Source organism: Aythya marila, assembly GCF_965140915.1.
Source record: "Aythya marila genome assembly, chromosome: 1".
Lineage (NCBI taxonomy): Eukaryota > Metazoa > Chordata > Aves > Anseriformes > Anatidae > Aythya > Aythya marila.
This window is the reverse complement of record NC_139042.1, coordinates 123,269,308-123,291,066: the sequence shown is the minus strand read 5'-3', so window position 1 is coordinate 123,291,066 and position 21,759 is coordinate 123,269,308. Positions and strand designations below refer to the sequence as shown.

The 21,759-nt window shown below is 39.1% G+C and overlaps 1 protein-coding gene across 1 annotated transcript in view; it reads left to right on the top strand.

The window, feature by feature from the left end:
- Window positions 1-10,273: 10,273 nt before the first annotated feature.
- SPAG17 (sperm associated antigen 17) overlaps window positions 10,274-21,759 on the top strand; it is a gene marked incomplete at its 5' end in the record, with an annotated part of 110,308 nt that continues 98,822 nt past the window's right edge. The window contains 3 exons of the mRNA XM_082751974.1: window positions 10,274-10,378; window positions 17,776-17,916; window positions 18,247-18,306. Coding sequence (XP_082608100.1) covers window positions 10,274-10,378; window positions 17,776-17,916; window positions 18,247-18,306 — 306 coding nt within the window. The remainder of the gene's footprint in view (window positions 10,379-17,775; window positions 17,917-18,246; window positions 18,307-21,759) is intronic.

The window sequence follows — 21,759 nt, the reverse complement described above, 5'->3', positions numbered from 1 at the left end:
GCCAACATTACCACAAACCCCATCTCAAGGTAACAATTCTTTCACCAGATTTGACAGAATATTACAATAATTATGATTGCTTTTCAACATTTTTCTTCTTGTAGATGGAGAGTAACAAGTATCTACTAACATAAAGGAGAACAGTCTTTCTACTTGATAGTGTGAGGAAAGCTGCCTTAAAGGAATTAGCCTGAGTTTTGTAGCTCCAGCTTTACAAATAAATAAATAAATAAATAACATCCTGAAAATATGCATATGTAATGCTAAAACAAGCTTTGTGTCATCTTATTATATCTCTCTTTCTTCCAAATATGTTTTATACATACTATTGTACAGAAGTGTCCTATGCTTTCTAGGAAAAAAAAAAAAAAATTAAAAAATAAAACAGGCTTTTTGAAGTACCTATCATCAAATCCTCATAAAAATCCCAGCAAGCAGCTGGGCAAGACAGTCCCAACTCAATCTTTATCAGACTAATTAGCTGTTCTTTTAAAAACTCTAATGCAAATGATTTCCAGGGCTTCCCTCTAGGTCAGCAGCCTTTCAAAACTCAATTAAAACGTTGTATTTCCCCACTGACCTGAGAAAAACAAATAGATGAAAGTCTGTGCATAATGTTTCCTTCCTTTGACAATTCTTTAAATTCCAAATACATAAGTGGAGGTATAGAGCCCAACATTGGAGGATGGGCAAACAAATGGGTTAAGGCAGCTCAAGGTACCTCAGTTTAATAAGACATTATAAGCATAGGACAGTCCCTAACGGTAATATTGCCATGCTCCACTAGTACCATGCCCCACCATATTTACATGGGCAGAACTGGAATTATTTCCTCATAGCCTCAAGTGCCTGCCTTTTAGTACTTGGTCTTCTCACCCTTCACACACTTCCAGCTGCATGGGCTGCTGTCTGTGTGTAGCAGCAGTGATATAGTGTGCCTCGGGCTTCTCATTTCGAGCTCCATCCCTCCTTTGTTTTCTCCATGCCTTCAAATCCCATACATAGATAAAATCCGGAATAGGAATGTACTCATTCTTTCAGAAAACCACACTGTTCCTGGCTAGTTGATGAAATAATCAATGATGGCATAAATGCAGCCTTGAGGAGTGCCTCCCAAAGCCAAGCGGCATCTTCAATAGTCCTTTCTTATGAAGATTTAGGCAAGAATTTGGTTTATGGCAGTATAAAGCTTTTTATCATTTTCTCATGTTTCTGAAAAGTAAAAATGATAGCACTTTCTACAGTGCTTAGCAGTAAAAATCTCCAAGTCTCTGATTTAAACAGCACCCTCTTATGTGTGGTAGATGAACTTCCTAATGCTTTATTTAAATCCATTAGAAGGATTGGATGAGAAGTGCCGCCAATCATATCTGCTGTGTAATGCTGATGCCCTCGTTCTGGACAGAAGGGAAGGGTAGAACAGTTCAGTCTGCCCTGTTTTGCCCCGTTAGACAGACCTCTGATTGGATGTGATTATACCTCTAGTGATCCAGGATGTGTGGCAGAAGGTGCGTGAGCCATGTGCATCAACTTAGATCTTCAAAGGTACCTGGGGAGCTAACTGCCTATGGATCTGGGCCTCAGCCTGCTATTCGAAACATCTAGAATTACTCAAACTCTGATGGCAAGGTCTGAATGAGGTAAGCGTTGAGCTTTAGTAGTCAATATTTTCATAGCTCCTAAACTGATCAACTGTTCCCACAGCTAGCTTACTGCCCCCAAATAACAGTAATATATTTGCACCAGCTTGGAATCCCATGAACTGAGCTCTAAAAAACAACTTAAAGTGTTGGTTGAAGCTTTTGTGCAAAAGCTAAATTATGATTGCTGAAATCAAATTCTATCACCTCTGAAAAAATATAATGAAAACAGCTCTAGAAGTAGTTCTTTTTCAGCATAGCCTTTTATTACACACAAACTCTCACACTTCTTGGTGGCATAGCTCTGTCTTTTTCTAATGCTGTCTAAACATCATTAGACCAGAAGACAGACTTTCAATACCATTTCATTAATTTTCTGTCCTGGAAAGCAATAGTTGGGTTGCAAAATCATATATATATATATATATATTCATATAAATCTTGCGAATGTTAGACTTTTGTATAAGAGGAAACCAGACAAGTTGTACTTCATTGATGCATGCTGGTAGTAATGGCACTCAAGGTTTACTGACAGGAGTTTGCAGTTAAAAGTAACTAATTCATCATGGCTTTCTTTAAGATGCTATTGCTTAGTTTTTGTAGGATTTTGTGGGATGATGAAGAAAAGCAAAGATAATTCAAGGCAAATGGAAGAAGATACATTCACCAAAAAAAACTTTTTGTTGGCATTTAACATACATTTTAAAGAAAGCTAAGAAATTCTGCTTTGTTTCATTTTACTCACAGTCTTACTTTGTAGTTACTGATGACAGGCAGTCAAAATGACTTTCGGATGTTTGTGTAGATTTGCATGTACTCAGAATACATCAGCGCTGGACAGATTTAGAGTTTAGACACCACAGCCGGCACATTGGGCCAAACTGCTGAGCTCAGCTGGTTATGTCAAATCTCTCCACATTATTCTCAAATGCTGACTAGTCCCTCTCTCAGAAATCACTAGGTACAAAATAAACACCACAGATGTCATGAACACTGGCTCAGGTGGGTCATTATGTTGGGAATCTGGCCAGGTTTTAGCTAAATATTGTACCTGCTCAACTGACAGCCCTTAGCATTTTGCATCCCTAGCACAGTAAATGTTTTGCTTTGCCTGCTGTAATGAGATCAAGAGAGATGGGAAAAGGCCTCATTTTACATTCTAACTGATGTTAGTGTGAATTTATTAATTTGGCTGATGGGAATTAATGTTTATACTATTTGTTCACTAAGAAAAGTGCTAATTAGAAATCCTTTTTTTGACTTGATCTCTGTAAAGTCCTGCTGTGTTCTATTTGTTTAAAGCTTTCTGAATATATGTAGGTGGCCATGGCAGAAGCTGCATTATGTTAATGATAAGGTGTTACTGTTTGTTCTTTGAAACTGTTATTTATTAGAAAATACCTGTCAGTAGTGAGTGGAGCTTTTACATTAAATCAGTCATTTAAAGGCATCTGAGAGGCTTTCAGGGAAGGTATACTATTTCAGTGTTTAACAATATTTTGTTACTTAGTTTCCTTAAAATTACATAATTCACTCTTTGAATAAAGAATTAGTTTTCTGAGAATACTTAACTAAATCTGCTCTCCTTCAAATAGCTAAAAGAAATACAGAAATTCTGACAGAACGTTGCTTTTGCTGTCATTTACAGAAACAAAGAACAAATTCTTTCTGCTTCCCCTACTGTTGAGACTCACTAAAATCTTGCACATAGGATAGATAAGAAGACTTGGAGGAGTGCAGGAAATTGTCTTTTGGGGGTTACTTTGCAAAACTGCACTGCGTTCATCCAGTGAAGGTAAAGAATAATATTCTATTACAGGTAATTCCACAAAGGTAAACCACCTTCCATAATAATTTTCATCTTTCACTTAACTCAGCTGGAGGGCTGTAAGGTGAGGCCCTGGCATGCAGATGCTCTTAACTTGCTCATCTCTGACACCTGTTTTTCACTGAGTTTTTCTGAGTAATACCTGGGGCTACAGCACTTGTAAGGGGCACTACACAGGTTCAGAGCTAGATTCTGATGCCCTCAGGATGCCCATATTATTTGGTTTCCTATAGGATGGCTGGCCAAATTCTAGATTGCCAACTCACTATGTACAGCAGCACCTAGCCTTCCCATAGTCTTTTATTTCAAACAGATTCGTAGAAACAGTGGTCTGGAAGGGACCTTAAAGGTAGTTCCAACACTCCTGCCTTGGGCAGGAATGTCTTTCACTAGAACAGGTTGCCCAAAGCCCCATCCAATCTAGCCTTGAACACTTCCAGGCATTGGGCATTCACAACTCTCTAGGCAACCCATTTCACCACCCCAATAATAAATGATTTCTCCCTAATGTCTAATCTAAATCTACCCTCTTTTGCTTTAAAACCATTATCCCTTGTCCTATCACTACACTCTGTGACAAAGAGTCCCTCCCCAGCATTCCTTCTGGCCACCTTTAAGCACTGGAAGGACACTAGAGGGTCTCCCTGGAGCTGAACGTTCCCAGCTCTCTCATTCTGTCTTTGTAGGAGAGGTGCTCCAAACCACTGATTGTCCTCAGGCCCTCCTCTGAAACCCCTCTAACAGGTCCATGTCTTTCATATTATTTTATTTCATATCAGCCAGGAAATGGTGGTGATCAGTCACTTAAGAATGTGCTAGGGAGGAGGCATGCCAGGGCAGGTGATGAGGAAGACAACCACACCTACATAAATACTTCTGTTGCAGCACTGTGCCAAGATCTCTTGCACTAAGGTGCTCGGCAGATGGGTAACAGATCACACAGACCAGACATATCTAGAACCAAGGATTGGCAGGAGAGAGGTGATGGTGCTTTGAACATCAAAGTGAGGTTCCTGCCTTTGCTGAAAGGTGCTGGGTTTGAGTTTTGGTGGTGCCACAGTCTGCTGACACAGGCAGAGGTCTGGGCTGGAAGCAGGGGGAAATTTCAGGGGATCAGGATACTGCTTGATTTTTGGAGATGCAGAATGAGGAAAACTTGTGAAGCAGAAATGGTGCAGGAAGGAAAAAGAGAAGTACAGGATGCAGTTGTGGTCTGAGGTAAGAAGAATATTGGTACACTTCAGGTTTAAGGAAGAGTAAAGGATTTAGTGGATGATAAATCAAGGCACAATAGTATTTTGGAATACAGTCATAGGACTGGCAAGTTTAATCATTACTGTTCTATAAAGCAGATTTTAGGCACAAGTGTGACACAGAGAGAAAAGTGCCAAAATAGGGCAGGAAATAGATATTATTTTGTGTATTTCTTTCCAAAATCTAATCATTGAACTAGGGGCATGCATATGCTCAGGGAAAAGGGTTGGAAAGAAAGGAGGGGGAATTAAAACTGAAGGAACAGTTTCAGAATAAATCACACTGCTGTAATTTAATTATTTTACAGTTGGACATTACTCTCAGAAAATTCACAGTTAAAAATCATCCAAATATGAATTCACAGAATTAGGACATCAAAGTCAAAGAATTATGATCCTAGCTATTTAATTACTGCAATTCTAGTTCAGACTGCATAGATTGTTAGAACTAATGTCTTCTCCTTTAAAACAATAAACAAACAAACCCACCATGTCTTTCCACCACTTATTATCAATACTTTCAGCGCAAGCTCTGGCATGGATCTTAGGTCTGTTTACCCTCCATGGTGTTAATGTTTGTTTTCAGTGGATTAGAAACAGTTTTATTTTTGCACCAGTAAGAGTATAATGTTTCAAATTCCATTTATTTAGACTTTGCTTTGTTTGGCTGTTGAGAAAGGTTAGCGGTTTGTGCTCAGCACTACTGTGTAAGATTCCCTTTCTTGACAGTGGTAGGAGTGCTACAGAAGCAGATCAGAATGGAGGACTCTCTAACCTTAGGGAAAATACTGCTTTTATGCCAGAAGGAAGTACGCAATGATAAAGGATTTGAACGTGCAGAAGGATAGGGTTGTAGAGGGCACGGGGACTTTGGCTTTTGCCAAGGGTGGGCAAATGTTTTCCTTGAATTTACTTCTTCAAGGAGAAAAATAAAAACCTCATGATTTGTTTTGGAAGATGCAAGAATAAGGCCTGAGATATCAGAAATTGGACTTTTTTTAGTGACTGGCAACAATGAATTGATTCCAAAATCCAGTTACCGAGAGACAGTGGAACTACAATACCAAATGCAGGGGGAGTCTTTCTTTAAAGAGACTTGCACAGCATCCAGCTGGAATTTGGAAGTCATTTTACTGACAGATGATAATGGATTTCATTTTGAGCTTTGCCAGGAATCCCTATATCATTGGCTACAGAGAGGAAAAAGCATTCTCCTTGCACATGCATACACGTGGGAGAGACTAGGCTATGAAAGCATCTTTTCTGAAATTAAATGCAGGGCCTTGTAAGGTTTGGTTTGTTGGTGGTGTGTTGTTTTTTTTTTTTTGGTTTTTCTTTTCAGTAAAACAAAGTTGGTGAAGGCTCTTAAATGTAAGCTTATTTGTATATATAAAGGAAGTTTGATTTGTTCTGCATGTTATATTATTGATAAACAACAGAGGCTACATACATTTGTAACTCAGCTTGACGGAAAATATGAGTGAAGAAAAAACAATGGCTGGCCACCAACACCAAATGCTAGAGCCTGGGGGAGAGGAGAACATAAACAGCTTCCTTTGATTTTGGCCACATTATTAGATGGACAGGCTTAAGCAGCATATTTACAGGTTATGTCTATTGATAAGCACATGCAGTGGCTTTGATTCAGAGCAGAGACCTTGCCACTTGGCCAGTAGATTTGACTCCGGGCTGAATTGTACTGTTTCTACATTTAAGTGCCTCCTTTCTCTCTAACCACTCCTGCATGATCTTACAGTTCAGCATCTTCTAGAACCTCCTACATGCTAGATGATTGTATTATGAAGGCCTGTTACAGTCAGAGGAAGGTTTTATTGTTTATTGTTTATTTTACAGGGTTTATTTTATTGTTTCATCATGGTTAGAACAGATCCATTAAGAAATTAGTGACTTTTGTTGCCAGTGATATTATAAGCCTGCCTTGCCACACTCAGAAGGGGACTGTGCTAATATACTTATGCTCAACTTTTGTTCCTTTCAGGGCACATTGTTAACTAAACTGCACTGATAATTCACTGATGTAGAAATAAGCTTTATAGGTCCTGACGCCAAAACGTATTACTTGGTCTACGTCCACAAGGCCAATGTAGTTCATGTGGGAAGCTTTATGCAAACTGCATAAACAAATTTAGAAACTGAGAAACAAATTGCAAGGAAGCATTTGGTGGCCAGAGCAGCAACTGTAGGCAAAGACCTCCTACATCCAACTTGATATGTGGAATTTCAGGGACGCTGGGGAAACACATGCAATGGCTGCCAAATCTGTGTAACTTGTGAGATGGTTGTGTCCTGGGGGGTTGCAGACTTCAAGAAAAACAGTTCCCAGCCTGGGTGCTACAGCCCTATGAAACTGAAAAGGAAAGTGACATGAGTTTTATGGTCTTCTCCCTCTTCATTTCCAAGGGAAAAAAAAAAAAAACAAAAAAAAAAACGAAGTATTCTCAAGAAAAAAAAAAATACCTTTCTTCTTTTAGAAATGTAAGGAATATGAAGGAATATGAAGGACTGTTTTCCTTAGCAGTGCTGAAGGCCATGTTAGCTGTTCTAGACAGCCTTCTGGAAAGTTTTCCAAAACGGAAACAGCTTTCTGAAGCTATAATTCAGGAAGCCTCGCTGTTTAAGAAACATTTAAACATTTAAATCCTATGAAAGCAATATAAAGTAATTAAGCGTGTTCTTAACAACCTGAGCAAAGAACACTCTTTGCTGACTTGTCAGCTGAAGGAGAGAAGTTGATGGTTCTTACTGAGAAGATCATTTTTTCAAAATATTTGTCAAGCATTTAAAATAATCACTTAAAAACATACATATATATAAAAAAGAAAAAAAAAAAAAAGAAAAAAAAAAAAAAGAAACATGCATGATTAAAATTAATTCCCCTCTCAGCTGGTCAGGCTTTAATTATTTAAGATCCAAAACCTCTACTAGTTCTTTGGTCAATTGTAGTCTTTCAGGAAATATCAAGTAGAGAAGACATGATTTTTACAACTAGTAGTATCTTTTCTCTCTTCACCCTTTACTGGAGAGCAAGTATGAGCAAATGTTCTTTAAATCACACTACAGTAAAAGGCAAATAGTGTTTCTTCCTCCTGAAGGATGTAAGTACTATACCTACCTCTCTTCTATATTACTAGAAGGAAAGATCTCTTCTATATTATTATTAAATACGTGGGCACAGGAATGTTACTGTGTCTAGCTACACTGCAGCATTAACCTGCACATTTTCTTACCCTGTTGTACAAATTGAGAATATAGGGAGTAGTTAACCCCTCTCCCAGGAAAATGCAAGTTGCCTTGTATTTACACACAGCATTATTTAGAATTGCAAGTTTATTTTAAAGTCACAGCTTTGGTTACTCCACTGTCATTTGTTCATGTATTCATATTTTTTTAATAAGACAGAAAATGAAAAAGTGACTTGAAAATTTTAAGGTTGCCACTGAAAATTTCATCATCAATATTCCTGTCATACAAAAAGTCATTACAGATTTGCCCATTAACTCTTGCTCTAATGGCAGAACCAATTTCTCTATGTAGAAATGGCACTTTTACATCTGTGCATTCCTTTTTAGCAAGTATACTAAACCACATAAAGTCACTCTGGATCCTTATTTTGCATATTACTTTCATTCTTGGTTTATAAGTATAGTTGAATTACATTCAGTTTTGCTAATACAAGATTTAAGATTTCAGTAACTTCATCTCAGTTATCAGAAGGAAGCTGGAGGTTTTCAGATGGCTTGGCGACAACTGGGCGTTTTGCAGTCTGCATGACTTGGAGGGAACAAAAGCCATAGTTGCCCAATATTTTTGATTTGTTGTTTTTGTCTGTTGGAGGATTTAACCAAGAGGGTTTCAATGATCTGGTTTATAGCTTGGCCTACAAGCATCTTTGGCAGCACAACTGAATGGACAGGGACAAGCAGCCAAACAGGAGACATCTTTAGCTGACTTCATTAGTGGAGAACCTATTTTAGAACAATACACTGGGGCCCTTTGTAACAAGGAATAAATATAATTTCCTTCTCTCCTTTGTTCGGGAGAGTGGTGGAGGTCATTTTAAGCTCCCAGTGATCAGCTGTCCTGCTTCAGCTTGACTCGCTATTTGCTACAGCATCCAACAACAATAAACAGCAAGTTAGTTAGATGTGTTTAGTAAGACGATAGGCAGCAAAACAAAACAATTTCCTTTAACTAATCCTTATTCATCCAAGCAAACACACAATAGATAAAACCAGGCCAGTTCATGATTCTCACAGCTATTGTTCATGTTCTCTGAGCTGTTTGTGACTTTTTTGTCTTTTAGCCTTCCAACAACCCTGAGCTTACAGATCCAGGTGTGGGCACAGCAGGCAGTGCTTTTAAGCAGTCCTCATCTCTCACTGACATCATGGTGGTGTGTATTTCCAGCCGTACCATCAGGAGCTGGGTGCAGAACCCACCAGTCGGTCATCCTGATTCTCACATCCAACCCTGAAAACTGAGCCATAAAAAAGCAGGACAGTTAACAGTAAATGCATTTGGCAACTTTATCTGTGCCTTCTGCCCCATACCTCTGTCCTGTCCTGCTGTATTAACAGCTGTTCCTAGCCTGATCCTCCTTCCCCATACGCTCTCAATACACCTCAGCAGGCACAGTCTGCATATCCAAGACCTTAATGAAGAACAAGGGTATGATGGAAATGTCACAATCCCTGTTTCTGTGAACAATTGCAGTCTGATTTTTTTTTTTTTTCTTTCCTGGACAACAAAAGAAAACTTCAAAACGAGAAAAATGGACATCAGCCAAGAAATGGGGTGGGGGAAAATGTTTATGGATGTTGGCAAATCTACTGTGCAGCTTTCCCATGTTGTAAACTACATCATTGTCTACAAACCCGGGCAAGATACACTTCTGCAAATGAAGGATGATACAAGACTTGTATCTTATGTTCCTTATAAACCTGAATTCCTATTTCTCCACTAAAAGCGTGTAATTAAAGGTGTTTTTATAAAGCACATACATGAGGTCAGTATCCTCCTAGAATAAAATTCAGACTAAAGCAGTAACGGGCTGCACAGCGTGGCTGAAAGACTCCTGCGAAGTTAAAATAAAAGATTTGGAGGCTCCGAGCAGCGCTGGTCGGTACAACCGGGTGGGGGAAGGGCACCATGTGGTTTGGGGTATTTTCACCAAATGTTAAATCACACAGAATATTTCACTCGTCTCCAGTGTGAGATCACGACATGACTCCTCTGTAATGAATTCTTTATCTTGGCAGCCCTCCTGCTTTCTCCCAACCGTGCCTCCCTCTCTCCCCTCCTGCTCCCGGCGCAGGCACATCTGGCAGCGCCGGGGGTGCGATGTGGGGCTGGGGGGCTGCCTCGCCGCCCACACCTGCAGCCTCCAGCACCGCTGCCGTGTCCCCAACCCACCACAGCCCCGTTCCCAACACGGCAACCCCCGAGGCCCCGAGCCGCTGCCCGGCCGCAGGGCGGGCGGGTGCCGGTCGCCAGGGCGACGCGTGAGGCTTGAGCCCGCTGCCGGCACCGCCATGGGCCCCAAGCGGCCCAAGGCCGCCGCTGCCGCCGCCGCCGCCTCCTCGGGGCCGGCGGCGAAGAGCTGGGAGGCAGCGCTGGTGGCCGCCGCCCTGGAGGAGGTGAAGGAGGCACCGAGGGGGACCCGGGGCAGCCCCGGCGGGGCGAGGGGGTGGTTTGGAGGGGCTCTCACCCCACCCCGGTGCCCCCCCCCCCCAGGGAGCAGCCGCTGCCCTCCCCTCGGCGGGGTGGGTGCCAAGTTGGGGCTGGGAGCGAGCTTTTTTTATAAACTGCTGAACAACGGGGTTTGATGGAGGTGCTGACACAGCATTAACTCCAGCGTTGAAAATGCGAGGCTGTAATTTTCCTGCCTCGGTGTGTGCAGCTTTTTTTTTTTTTTTTTTTTTTTTTTTTTCTCCCCCTTCTTCTTTTTAACAGCGTGTGAGGATCTGAAGGCGTATTTGGGTTTCCAGGTTCTGTGTAAGCAATGTAACTCTAATAAATCCTGACTCGGGAGAAAGAATTTGATTTCAAAATAGCGTAGCAGTTTCCCAAACAATAATATTTATCTAGCATGTGTTTACCTAGCACCACTTCTGTAAGTGAGACAAATGACTTCCATGGCTCCCTTGTTTGTTGGGTCCCTGATGTGCCTTACTTGAAAACCAAGGATATTTTTTCCTGTTCTGTTTTTTGTTTGTTTGTTTGCTTGTTTTTATTGCACTAGTTCTAGTAATTATCAAGATTTCCATATTCAGGAGGCAGTTTTTCAATTGACTGATCAGCTTTCCAAAAATGCCACAGATGTCCAAAAGTCTCTTAAGTACTCCCTTGCATTTATTTTTTTGTTTGGTAGTCACAATATCGTACAAGTTTAGCCGGACAAAATCACAACTTGAAGTAAGTGCTGCTCAGCTAAGGCTGTTGTTTCCCGTTTTTCCCCCAGAACATCCTTTTTCAGTACAATTCAAAAGCGCTCGAGCCCTTTCTTGCTAGAAAATCCCTCCCCTGCCCTAGGAGAACCTCCCTGAAGCATGGGGCTGAGTGCAGGTCCGATCTCCAACACCTACTCAGTGCCTGGCCTTTTTCCTGGGCTTGCTAGCAAGGTGCCAATTAGTGATATTTTGTTTTTATGGTGGTGTTTATGAAGGCTGTGGATATTGTCCAGTGAACTCGCTGAACAAAATGCTTTGTTTACTCCACTGCTTCTGTATGTAACTTATTACATTTGTTAAATGCAAACCATTATATTGAAGTTTTTTAAAAGGTAAGAAATAAATGCTCGAAATATAGGAAATGCCAGAATTAGGATTATTCAGGACCACACATTGAGGCAGATGGAAAGAAAATGTTGAATATGTTCACTGAATGGGGCAAGAATATTGTAGGAAAAAAAGTTTGTGATCGCCTAATTAAAGATTATCATAATGTCTATACCCAGCGGGGCTTAATTAAGGTTCTTTGGCTTCTTAATTCTGGTATTGTCCGTCTGTTTTATGTTCCAGTTAAACTAATTCCACTTTCTCTGTCATGCTGCTAGCAGGCAGAGCCTCGGGGTCAGTTTGAGCTCAGGCTTCTGTGATGCTGGGCAACTGCTAAAAATTGTTACTGCAGGAAAATTCGTGTTCAGCTCCAATAGTCTTGGTTAGGGGTATACATGGTGCAAAGCTGTTAAATGCCTGCAGATCTCTGGTTCATCAAGTATGGTCAAACATGGGAATGCTTAATATAAATAAACATGCTGTGTAAAAGCACACCTTTGCAACAGTATGTCTAGGCTGCCAAATTTTTGTTCCTTCCTCTTGAACATGGAGAAAACTGCATTTCTTAAGTACTTAATCTTACAGGGTTTTTTATTAAAGGATAAAAATGATCTTTCAAATCAAACCTCATTATGCAAATAGTCTAACCACATTATCTTCTTCCTCCGCCCTCCTCAGTAAATATATAGCATACATAATTTAAGCTTGAATACATAAACTGAAAGCAGCCTGTAACACAGAGTGTTGAGCTACTTTAATTATACATGTCACCAGCCGCACTGTACAAAATTATTTCTTACATTGTGTGTGATATACCGTATGAATCTGATTTTATTTGGGAGATGACAGGAACTCCTATCAATTAAAGACATTTCTCTCCTGGTAAATCATGTTTAATGAATTTTAAAATCTTTTACTTTTATCAGTTTAGATAATATTTTTTCCTATTAGTGGAGTCAAAGGGAATTTACTAGAACTGGTTTTATGTTGTACCAGATAGGCTGAGCAATGAAATTTCCCATTTTAATGTGTGTTTATGACTTACCATATTTTATTAGTCTGATCTATGAAAAGGAGTCATTTTACCAGTGGTGTTAACATTTTATGGAAGGGTATGCTAACTAAAATATGATTTAAATGGTATTTACTAACCAAATAATGGCTTTTACTTAAACACACTGTGAAAACTGGCAAACAGACAACATAAAAACATGTACAGAGGAAATACGGATTTTGGAGAGCCTCACATTATAGTTTATATGCACCTTTTGTGTCTAACATGCTGTGCAGAAGAACATACAGCTGCAAGATGTGTTTTTCTTCATATATTTATAAAGGTATTTTGATTGGGTTCACTGCAAAATTAAATTACAAAATTAAACTAAAATGCTTAGTTTGAACCTTTGTGTGCTTTAAGTCACTAAATATACTTGCTAAGTGAAATTCTGGGCAAATACAGCCCTGACAATTGAAGTAATTGTTATCTATTATATGTCCTTATTAGCAACTGTAATTAAGCATGGCAACTGGAAGCCACATTCTGTTCTGTTTTCCCATATGTGCTGTTTCTGCCACTTTATGTGCATTTTAGGGCTTGAAGTTTGAACTGAAAGCAAACCTTGTATAAAACCATTTAAAATGTTCTGAACTGGATGACTCCGCTTTGATTACTATTCATACTGCTTCCTCTTTGGAGAGGAATTAGATTTTCAGTTGAATTGTGATACTCTGTAACCTGCAGGGATAATGCAGCAAGAGTTCAGGCCCCTAAAACCAGAAGCCAGGAGCAATGTGGTCATGTGTCAGTCAAGAGGTAAAGAAAGTGGACTTGGAGATCTCTTAATGCTGGTGCTCTACCCAGTCACTACATGAGGGCTGCAAAATGGCTGATGAGCAACCTTTTCCAGTAAAGCCTGCTGGACTTGCTGATTTACAAGCTCCCTCATTGTTGAAAGCAAAGAATGCTAGAGGGGATGTTTTCCTAGGTGTTCATAAATCTTTAATAAATCTCACTATTTCGAAGGCTTTACTTAAAAATCAGGAGATTAAAGAACTCTTGCCTTTTGATGCTGAAGTGTTTGGAGTTTGAGTTTTCAAATGTTTCTCTTCAGCCATTACACTTATATTTGAAACTAAGGTGTAAAGAAATGAGCCTACTTCTTGTGGCCCTTGGAAAAAAAATAAAATACCAGAAGAATAAGTGACAATGAAAAATGACAGATACTCAGATTTCCTGGAAATGGGGATGAGGTGACTGTGTGATGCTTTTCCTAGCAAAAGAGATCTAGAAACTAGTACTGCAAACGCAGTCAATATACCTGATTTGTTAAAATGTCTTCTCTAGAACAGCTGCTCTTCTGTGTCTAGGAAATGAAGCAGAAAGTACAAGACAGATTTAAAAAGGAAAGAAAATTCTGTGAGCTGCGTCTTCTTTCTTCTTCGGCATGGATGGAAGTTAGAGATTTTTTGACATACCTTTATTATTCTAATAGTATCATGACAAATAAGATATGTATAATATGTATACTGATTTTTAACTGTTTGGAAAAAAAAAATCGGGTTACAGAAGAGCACAGTTGAGGCTTGAGGCTCCGAGTAGGTAGTGCTTCTGCTGCTCTCCCAGTGGCAGCCTCCCCAGACTGTTTCCATGCTTTTCCTCTAGTTACTTGCATGGTTTTCTCTGTCCTGTTCTTTAAGCTGGGAACCTCATTTAAGGTAGCCTTAGGGTCACTAATCTATCCCCCTTCAGATCCTTTCTTAGGTCTCACTTCTACAAAAACATTTGAAAGAATTAAACTAAGTAGAGGAACAGTTGTATATTGAGGGAGAAAATGTTTTTAAAGTAACCATATACATTTTACTACTTTTCCTTCTCATTTTTATGTTGTGATTTTAGGTGGTGAGCTGTTGAAGCAGGGTCTGTTTCTTCTCTATCCTTTCAGTGCCTTGTACATTAAGGATACTGTTACACTATTGATAACATAAGGACGATGTTGCAAAAATAATAGATTTTAATGTCAGAAAAAAAAAGCAGTCACTTAAACACCTTAAACTATATACTAATGCTGCATGTTCTCTGTCCTCATTGAGTCCAGTTACTGATCTGAATGTTCAGCTTTTCTGAAAAATGAGCTTCAAAAACAGTCAGTGAAGGAATGGATGACATGCTGTTAGGGACTGGGAATTCTAGATCATTATTCCCTGCAAAAGTGTGTGTAGCTATTTCTGGCATTTATCTAGCTCCAATTTCCAGGTATTGTACCTCTTGCATAAAAGGCATATATATTTGATTCATAGAGGGATAGGATAATATTGCTTAATGCTGTTTAAAGTTTTACACAAAAGACCTTGTATCGTGTTGCATATACTTCTTCAGAATTGTTAGGTGGATTTTCACTACCAGTTGTCTTTTAGATGTTGATTAGGTATTAGCCAGCATTTGGCCAATGCTATAAGTACTCTCATAGCTGTTGTGTGGAGAAGTTCTAGCAGGTTGTCTATTTGAAGCAGAGAATTAGCAGAAGGAAAAAGAGGTGCCATGCTGGTGTCAAGGGCATATCTTTTGCTGAATCCCAAGAACCTTAGTTGGATAGATCCTAAGTGTTTTGAAAAATCAATTTTTCACAAGCAGGATTTACCCTGATGTTTTGCTTTGTTGTTACGGGGTGCTGTGAAGGTGGCCACCACAGTGGAAACCTGGAAAATTCACTCCATTGCTTCTGGTGCCTTCCCTGGGAATGCAGCAGTGTTGCAAAAGAGAAAGTCTCATTACTCAGACAGAACTCTGAAAGTGCCTGGGAAGATATTACAGGTGCTAGGAATTTAACAAGGAATATAAGGGTTGAGAAAGGTGGAAATGGGGTCAGATGATGAACCTTAGGAACTAGCTGGACAAAGAACTGAGGAAAAGATGATGCTAGGGTTGCAAGTAAAGGATGTGTGAAGGATTCGGAGAAATTATGGCACTCTGACAAGGAGCAGGGAGTGGAAATGGAAGGAGAAATGAGCTAGCAACCATTGTGAGAAAGGGATGGAGAGGTCAAGAAGAGACAGTTCTCTGAAGAAGACAGGTTTCACAGACATCATTGTTGCAGGAAGTTAACCAGTCCTAAGCAGGTGTAATTTGTGGGCACAGAGACACCAGCATGTTCTAAGGAGGAACTAAAGAAGTCATAAGGTAGAGGTTTTAGGACTCTGATGGAGATTTCTTCACATATCGAAAGAACTGGAGGAAGTTGTAGGAACAGGCTCTGTTGCTGCTGTACCATGCCTCACCACAAATCTAAACCCTAATTCCTGAGTATGGTGCACTTTCTGTGCTGTCACTGTGTGTCTGTGACACTTGCAGGGCCCCATGCTTCTCTTCTGGTGGCTCACACTGAAGAGGACATTCTGGTGATACCACTTGCTCCATTAATTCACTCAGCATATGGATGTAGCTTTTCTCACGAGCTATGGGAACACCAGGATGCCACCACACGGGGGCCTTTTGATCTCGACGTTTTGCAATTCCGAAAGCCTAAAAATTAGTACATTTGCACACAAGTACGGACATCCACATGCATTGTTCAAAGAATAGTAAGTTTTGAGTCAAACTCTTGGCAGCTATACGATGACAACTTTAACTTGAATTCAGATTAACTGCAGCTCCTGTACACATGTTTTGATGGTGAAATACCAAGCTCTTTCAGAATACTTTCCACCAGCAGCTATGTGGTTAAAAAGAGGGGCACTTTTGTATAATCATGTTATGCCATGTTTAAGCAACGTTATGTTTTGTTACTTGAAGAGTATGATAAAACATTGCAAGCATTTACTAGTTTGAAACTTATATCACGTCACCTGTCACTTTCTCCCATCTAAAGTCATCAGTTAGTCAAATTGCAAACATTTAGGGTAGGATTTTCTTTTTTTCCAGATATGAAAAAGAACAAATGAGGAAGGGTGTTTTACAACAGGAAAAAGATAAATATCTCCTCTCACCACTTCCATCTAACTTTTTTTTGAAGGGTCCTTTCCCTCACTTTACCATAAACTCAAGCTGTATTCCTCTTTTCTGCAAGCATGCGCATATACACTGTACATGATATATGCATATGAAATTATTTCCATCAAAGTCCTAAAGCTACCAACCTTTCTTAAATTTGTCTTTAAAATCTTTCCCTGCCATGATGTGTACTGATTGGCATGTGAGTCTGCTTAAGCTGGTCCTGGTTACTGTGTGACAATGCCCTGGGACCACCTGGGTCTTACTGATTCTCTTTCCATGTTGACCTTTGTTAAGTTTTATTGACATCCTTGCAGTTTACACATGCAAACATTGAACTTAATAAAAAAAATAAAAATGATGCATCCTGAAAAGTGGAAAGCACAACCCCTAGAAGTGCTTAAGGTGTCACTGATGCTGATGAAGAAGACTAGAGAGAGATGTAGATGTGCTGGAGACAACAGCTCATTTTCCTAGAGGGATTCTGGCAGGTTAGAGTAAAAGAAGTAGGTGGAGAAGAAGATTAACCAGTTGCTTAAATTACATCATTTTAAAGCTTTTGTGGATGTATATCCATAAGTAACTTGCTACAATCTTCTCTTGCTGTGCGTTTCTTTTATGCTGAAAACAAACTTTTCTTCTTAAAAATGCATGTGTATTTTCCTGCAGATGTTTGCAAGCTGCTAGTGTTTTTTATTTGTTGATATTGTCATGAAATATAACTTGCCACTGATACAATTTTTTTCATGTTTCAGAACACTTACTGAAAGCATGTAAGAATGATAGCATGAGTAAATATAACCTCCTGAAACATAGTACAAACCATGCTACAATTAGAAATTAGAAAATAGTTCTGGGCTGAAAGTTGTTTATTTTTTCTAGAGCAAAGAATGACAACAGTATAAACACATACATTTAAAACTCTATTTCTTTTTTGTTTACCAAAATGTGAAATCTCCAAATAACGTTTTAAAGTGATTTTATCTTTGTGTGATGCTAATGCGGCCTTTGCCTGTGCGGAGGTTTTTGGAGTGTTTCTAGGCATTTGTGTTTTCCACAGCATAATGCTGCCACCTGATGGAAGAAGGAATTGGGACAAAGCTGTACGTGCTTTTTGGGATTGTATCATTTATTTCAGTGTGATTCATATTTTAATGTTGAACATGTCTTAAAGAGAGTAATCATCTCGGCAGGCTTACTCCTTAAAACTGCAGAGAAGCATTTTGTGTGCTTGTGTTCTAATGCATTAAATATTTTATTTTGTAAATAGGATAACTGGAAGCCTAGCATCGCTTTTGTGGTTGGGACCAAAATTGAGGATGAAATCCACACGACTGCCTTGTCTCTTGCTGTGCAGGTGCCACAACGGAAGCTCTTCAGCGTGGTGACACGTGAAGATATCTTCAGACAGGTATTCCAAGACATCAACTTTTAATAACAAACTAAACCCTATTTAAATTCTCTGAGGAAGGTTTAATAATTACACTAATTCATGAGAAAATGGAAGAAGATAAGCTTAGTGCATAAGCTAGTCTGCCCCTTGCAAACAGTGGGGTTTTCTGCAGACTTTTCTTCAAGATGCTGGTCATCAAAGCTCTCTCCCTAAGATACATGGGTACTTTAAGATGATTCCTTACCAATTTAGAGTGTGACTGTAGTGTTTAGTGAAAGAGAATAACGAGTAAAATAATTTGTTTAAATTTAAAATCTACTCACAATATAATACCTTATTTCCTTACAGATCGCAGAATCTGGAAATCAGAAGGGAAAAAAGGTTAAGGATGTGCCTATGTTCTATGAGGTAGGTTGAGACGTATTTCAGAGTCAGAGCTCTTTTACACTGCAGTAATTACAGCTGTGTAATTATGTTATGTATACCAGAGTAAATGCAATTCTACCTGGTAAAAGCACTGACCCATGTAGATACTTAAAATTCTTTCTTCTCCTGATACCAACACAGTTCCATTGGACTACTAATTATGTAAGAATCAAGATGTCTTTCTATGGATCTGAGTTGTATTAAGTTGAGAATATGTTACATGGTCATATTTTGATGGCGTTGTTACAAATTACAGAAATATAATTAGACTCTGCCCTCCCAGATGTTCACAGTAGTTTAGAGACTTGTACCTTCCTTCATTTACAGGCATGCAGTCCCATACATGAAATACCATCTCCATGTGTTAGTATCCATTATAATCTCAGACTGATGTTAAATTCTAACGTGGTTCATCTAGTGGGGTATGTCAGCTGGACTGAGAATCATGCATAGTACAAATAGGACTTCCTTCTCCCTACCTTGTTAATGTTTTACGTACAGCTTGTGAGAGGTTATAAAATTCTGTGATTAATTAGAAGATTGTTTAAAATTTTCTCAGGTAAAGTTTTATGGCCCTACAGACCTGGAAAATAAAGAATTTTGGATCCCTCTAAAAAGATTGTGTTAGCATTTTAGTTCTGAAATGACTAATAAACTTTTAATATGTCTCAGGTTTTGGCGGACTTTATAACAGGTCTTTTTAGTTGCAGTCTGTTTTTCAGTATTGCCAGACTACTATCTGAACAAGTCCCTTTGGAATTATTTACCACTGACATGACTGTGAATTTTACGCAATTAACCCTCTTCATTTAGGACTAGCCTCCCAGGCAAACTCACCCTTATATTACCTGGGATGTAAAACCCCTTCAGTCCTACTGACAGAAAGATTTTGAAGTCTGGTTCTAAGCAGAAGCTTTGCGTGATACCTGTATTTAATTACTAAGAGCAATTTTCCTTGTGAAGGGGATACTTATTAAATTCCAGCTGTCAGTGCTGTGTCTCATTAGCTACTTACTTTACTCCTCAAAGACATTTTTTTTCCTCCTCTCCTTTAACAGAGAATATAAAATGCCTGTTCTGACCTTTTGCTTGGACTCAGTTTCCGTTCTGGCTGTAGCAAATTAAAAGATTGATCATGTTGCTACAAGCATTAAGATTCTGCCTCTCTGGGTAGAAACTTGCTCCTGAGTGTTCATTTAAAGTCCACGTGCAGTTTGTGCATTCAAAACTTTCGCTGCAGTAAGGATAAACAAGCACGAGGCTAGCACAGAACATAAAGCTGGGAAATGTTCTTCCAAGAGGAACATTTTTGTCCTTTCTGCATACAGTTCTCTGTTTTGGGACTTGACACACTGGGATTTCCACAAGCGCATATTTGTTTCTAGTGAGACAGTAAATATTAATTATAGAACCTATAATGATCTTTGAACATATGAAGTATACATGTGTATGAATTTGGGACTGATGTCATCGATAGCAATGTGGTAATTAACGGTATTAATGGTAACATTATTACCCATGCTATTGGTCTTGCATGTTGCATTTACTCAAACGTAGGGTATTTTAATAAATTTAAGTGCAGCAGTCTGCGCTGTCCGCTGTAAGTCAGGAAACATTAACAAAGTATATTGCAGGCTAGTTATGTATTATATTAAAGTAATGCCTTTTGTCTATTCTAAATTATTTTCATTCAGGGCTTTTAACGTCTTACTGTGGTCAATTTCACATCACTCTTATTGTACAAATAGAAGAGGATAATGGCAGGGTTTATGAACATGTAGTTAAAAGATTTCCATATCTGGGACAATTTGGTGTCTAACTGTTTCTCTGTCTCTTAAGTGACTTGATGAAGAGTAGGAGTCCTGATCTGTAATTTTGTGCTAATTCCAACACTTAATTAAAACATGTTAAGTTTCTCATAAAGATGCCATGAAAATGATTTTTTTTTCTTGTATTTGCAAAGGAAAATGTTAAGTTTCCTGAAAAGCAGCAACAAATTTAATAGTGAATCAGGTTGATTTATCATGTACAGTTTTTCTAACAGACAAGACCTAAGGCTGCAGTATGTTTGAATAAATTATGTGTATTATATATCACAGAATCATAGAATGGCTTGGATTGGAAGGGACTTTAAAGATCACCTAGTTCCAACCCCCCTGCCACAGGCAGGGATGCCACCCACTAGACCAGGTTGCCCAAGGCCCCATCCAACCTGTCCTTGAACACCTCCGGGCATGGGGCATCCACAACTTCTCTGGGCAAAAGAGAATATATGCATATTATATTATTATTTTATATATATATACATATACCTTGTTTTAATATATATACATGTGTATGTATATTTATATACATATATACACATATATTCTATTGTTTATGTACCTGTTTTTTGTGTCCATTTTCTATTAGAGTTGCTCATGTTATGTGTAATTAAGGTGCTTCATTACTACTAAATATGAAACAGTTTGTCAGTTACCATAGTTTGAACTTCGAAAATTTATTCAAGCCTAAATTTTCCACACTAGTTTATTCATCAAAATGTTTTGTTTTGTTTTGTTTTTGTGGAAAATTCTGTTGAGATCAAGTTCAGGGGCTGTGTAGATGGAAAGATTTTTTTTCCTTGCAGCAGTTTCTTTTCCAGTTTTGTTGAACTCATTGATACTGGGTTAGGAAAGTTGCCTTGACGTTACTCAGGAAATTTTGAGAAGGATTCTTGTCACATACTCGGAAGGGAATAAGCTGAGCTGTGGAGCAGTACCATGGTGAGAAAAGACTGTGAAACAAGATGGAACCTCATGCTTCCCCTTCATGTGAGAAGACTGGAAGTAGATAGCCAGGTTTGCTGCAAATAAACAATCAAGTAATGGATGTGGCCATGAGGGAGAGGGGCATGGAAGGGAGAGAGACGTGGAACAATTTTGTGGTTCTCTCAGGCAAGCTGAGATGCTTGAGACAAAGGGTCATGGAAAGATGAAATAGGCACAAGGGGTAGAGACCAGAGCAGTTTTTTTTGGATGTGAATCTCAGAATGCAATCTTTAGAATGTGTGCCTGTGCTTATGAAGCCAGCAAAATCGAAGTCTTGTAACAACAGCATCCTTTTGTACACTGCTCCAACTCATCTCCAGGACAAGCCAGACTGTGAATCCTGCGTAACCAAAAAGGTTGATTGCAATTAAAAATATTAATCTTTATTACGCTACATGTGAAAAAAATAATATATTAATTCTGCTTTCTTGCAGGAGAATTGTTAGTTGTCAAACGGAGAAATACTATCAAATCAGGGGACAAACACAAATCCTGACCCATTTGTAGAATCATAGAATGGTTTGGTTTGTAAGGGACCTTAGAGATCATCTAGTTCCAAATCCGCTGACATGGGCAGGGACACCTCCCACCAGACCAGGTTGCTCAAAGGCCCATCTAATATGGC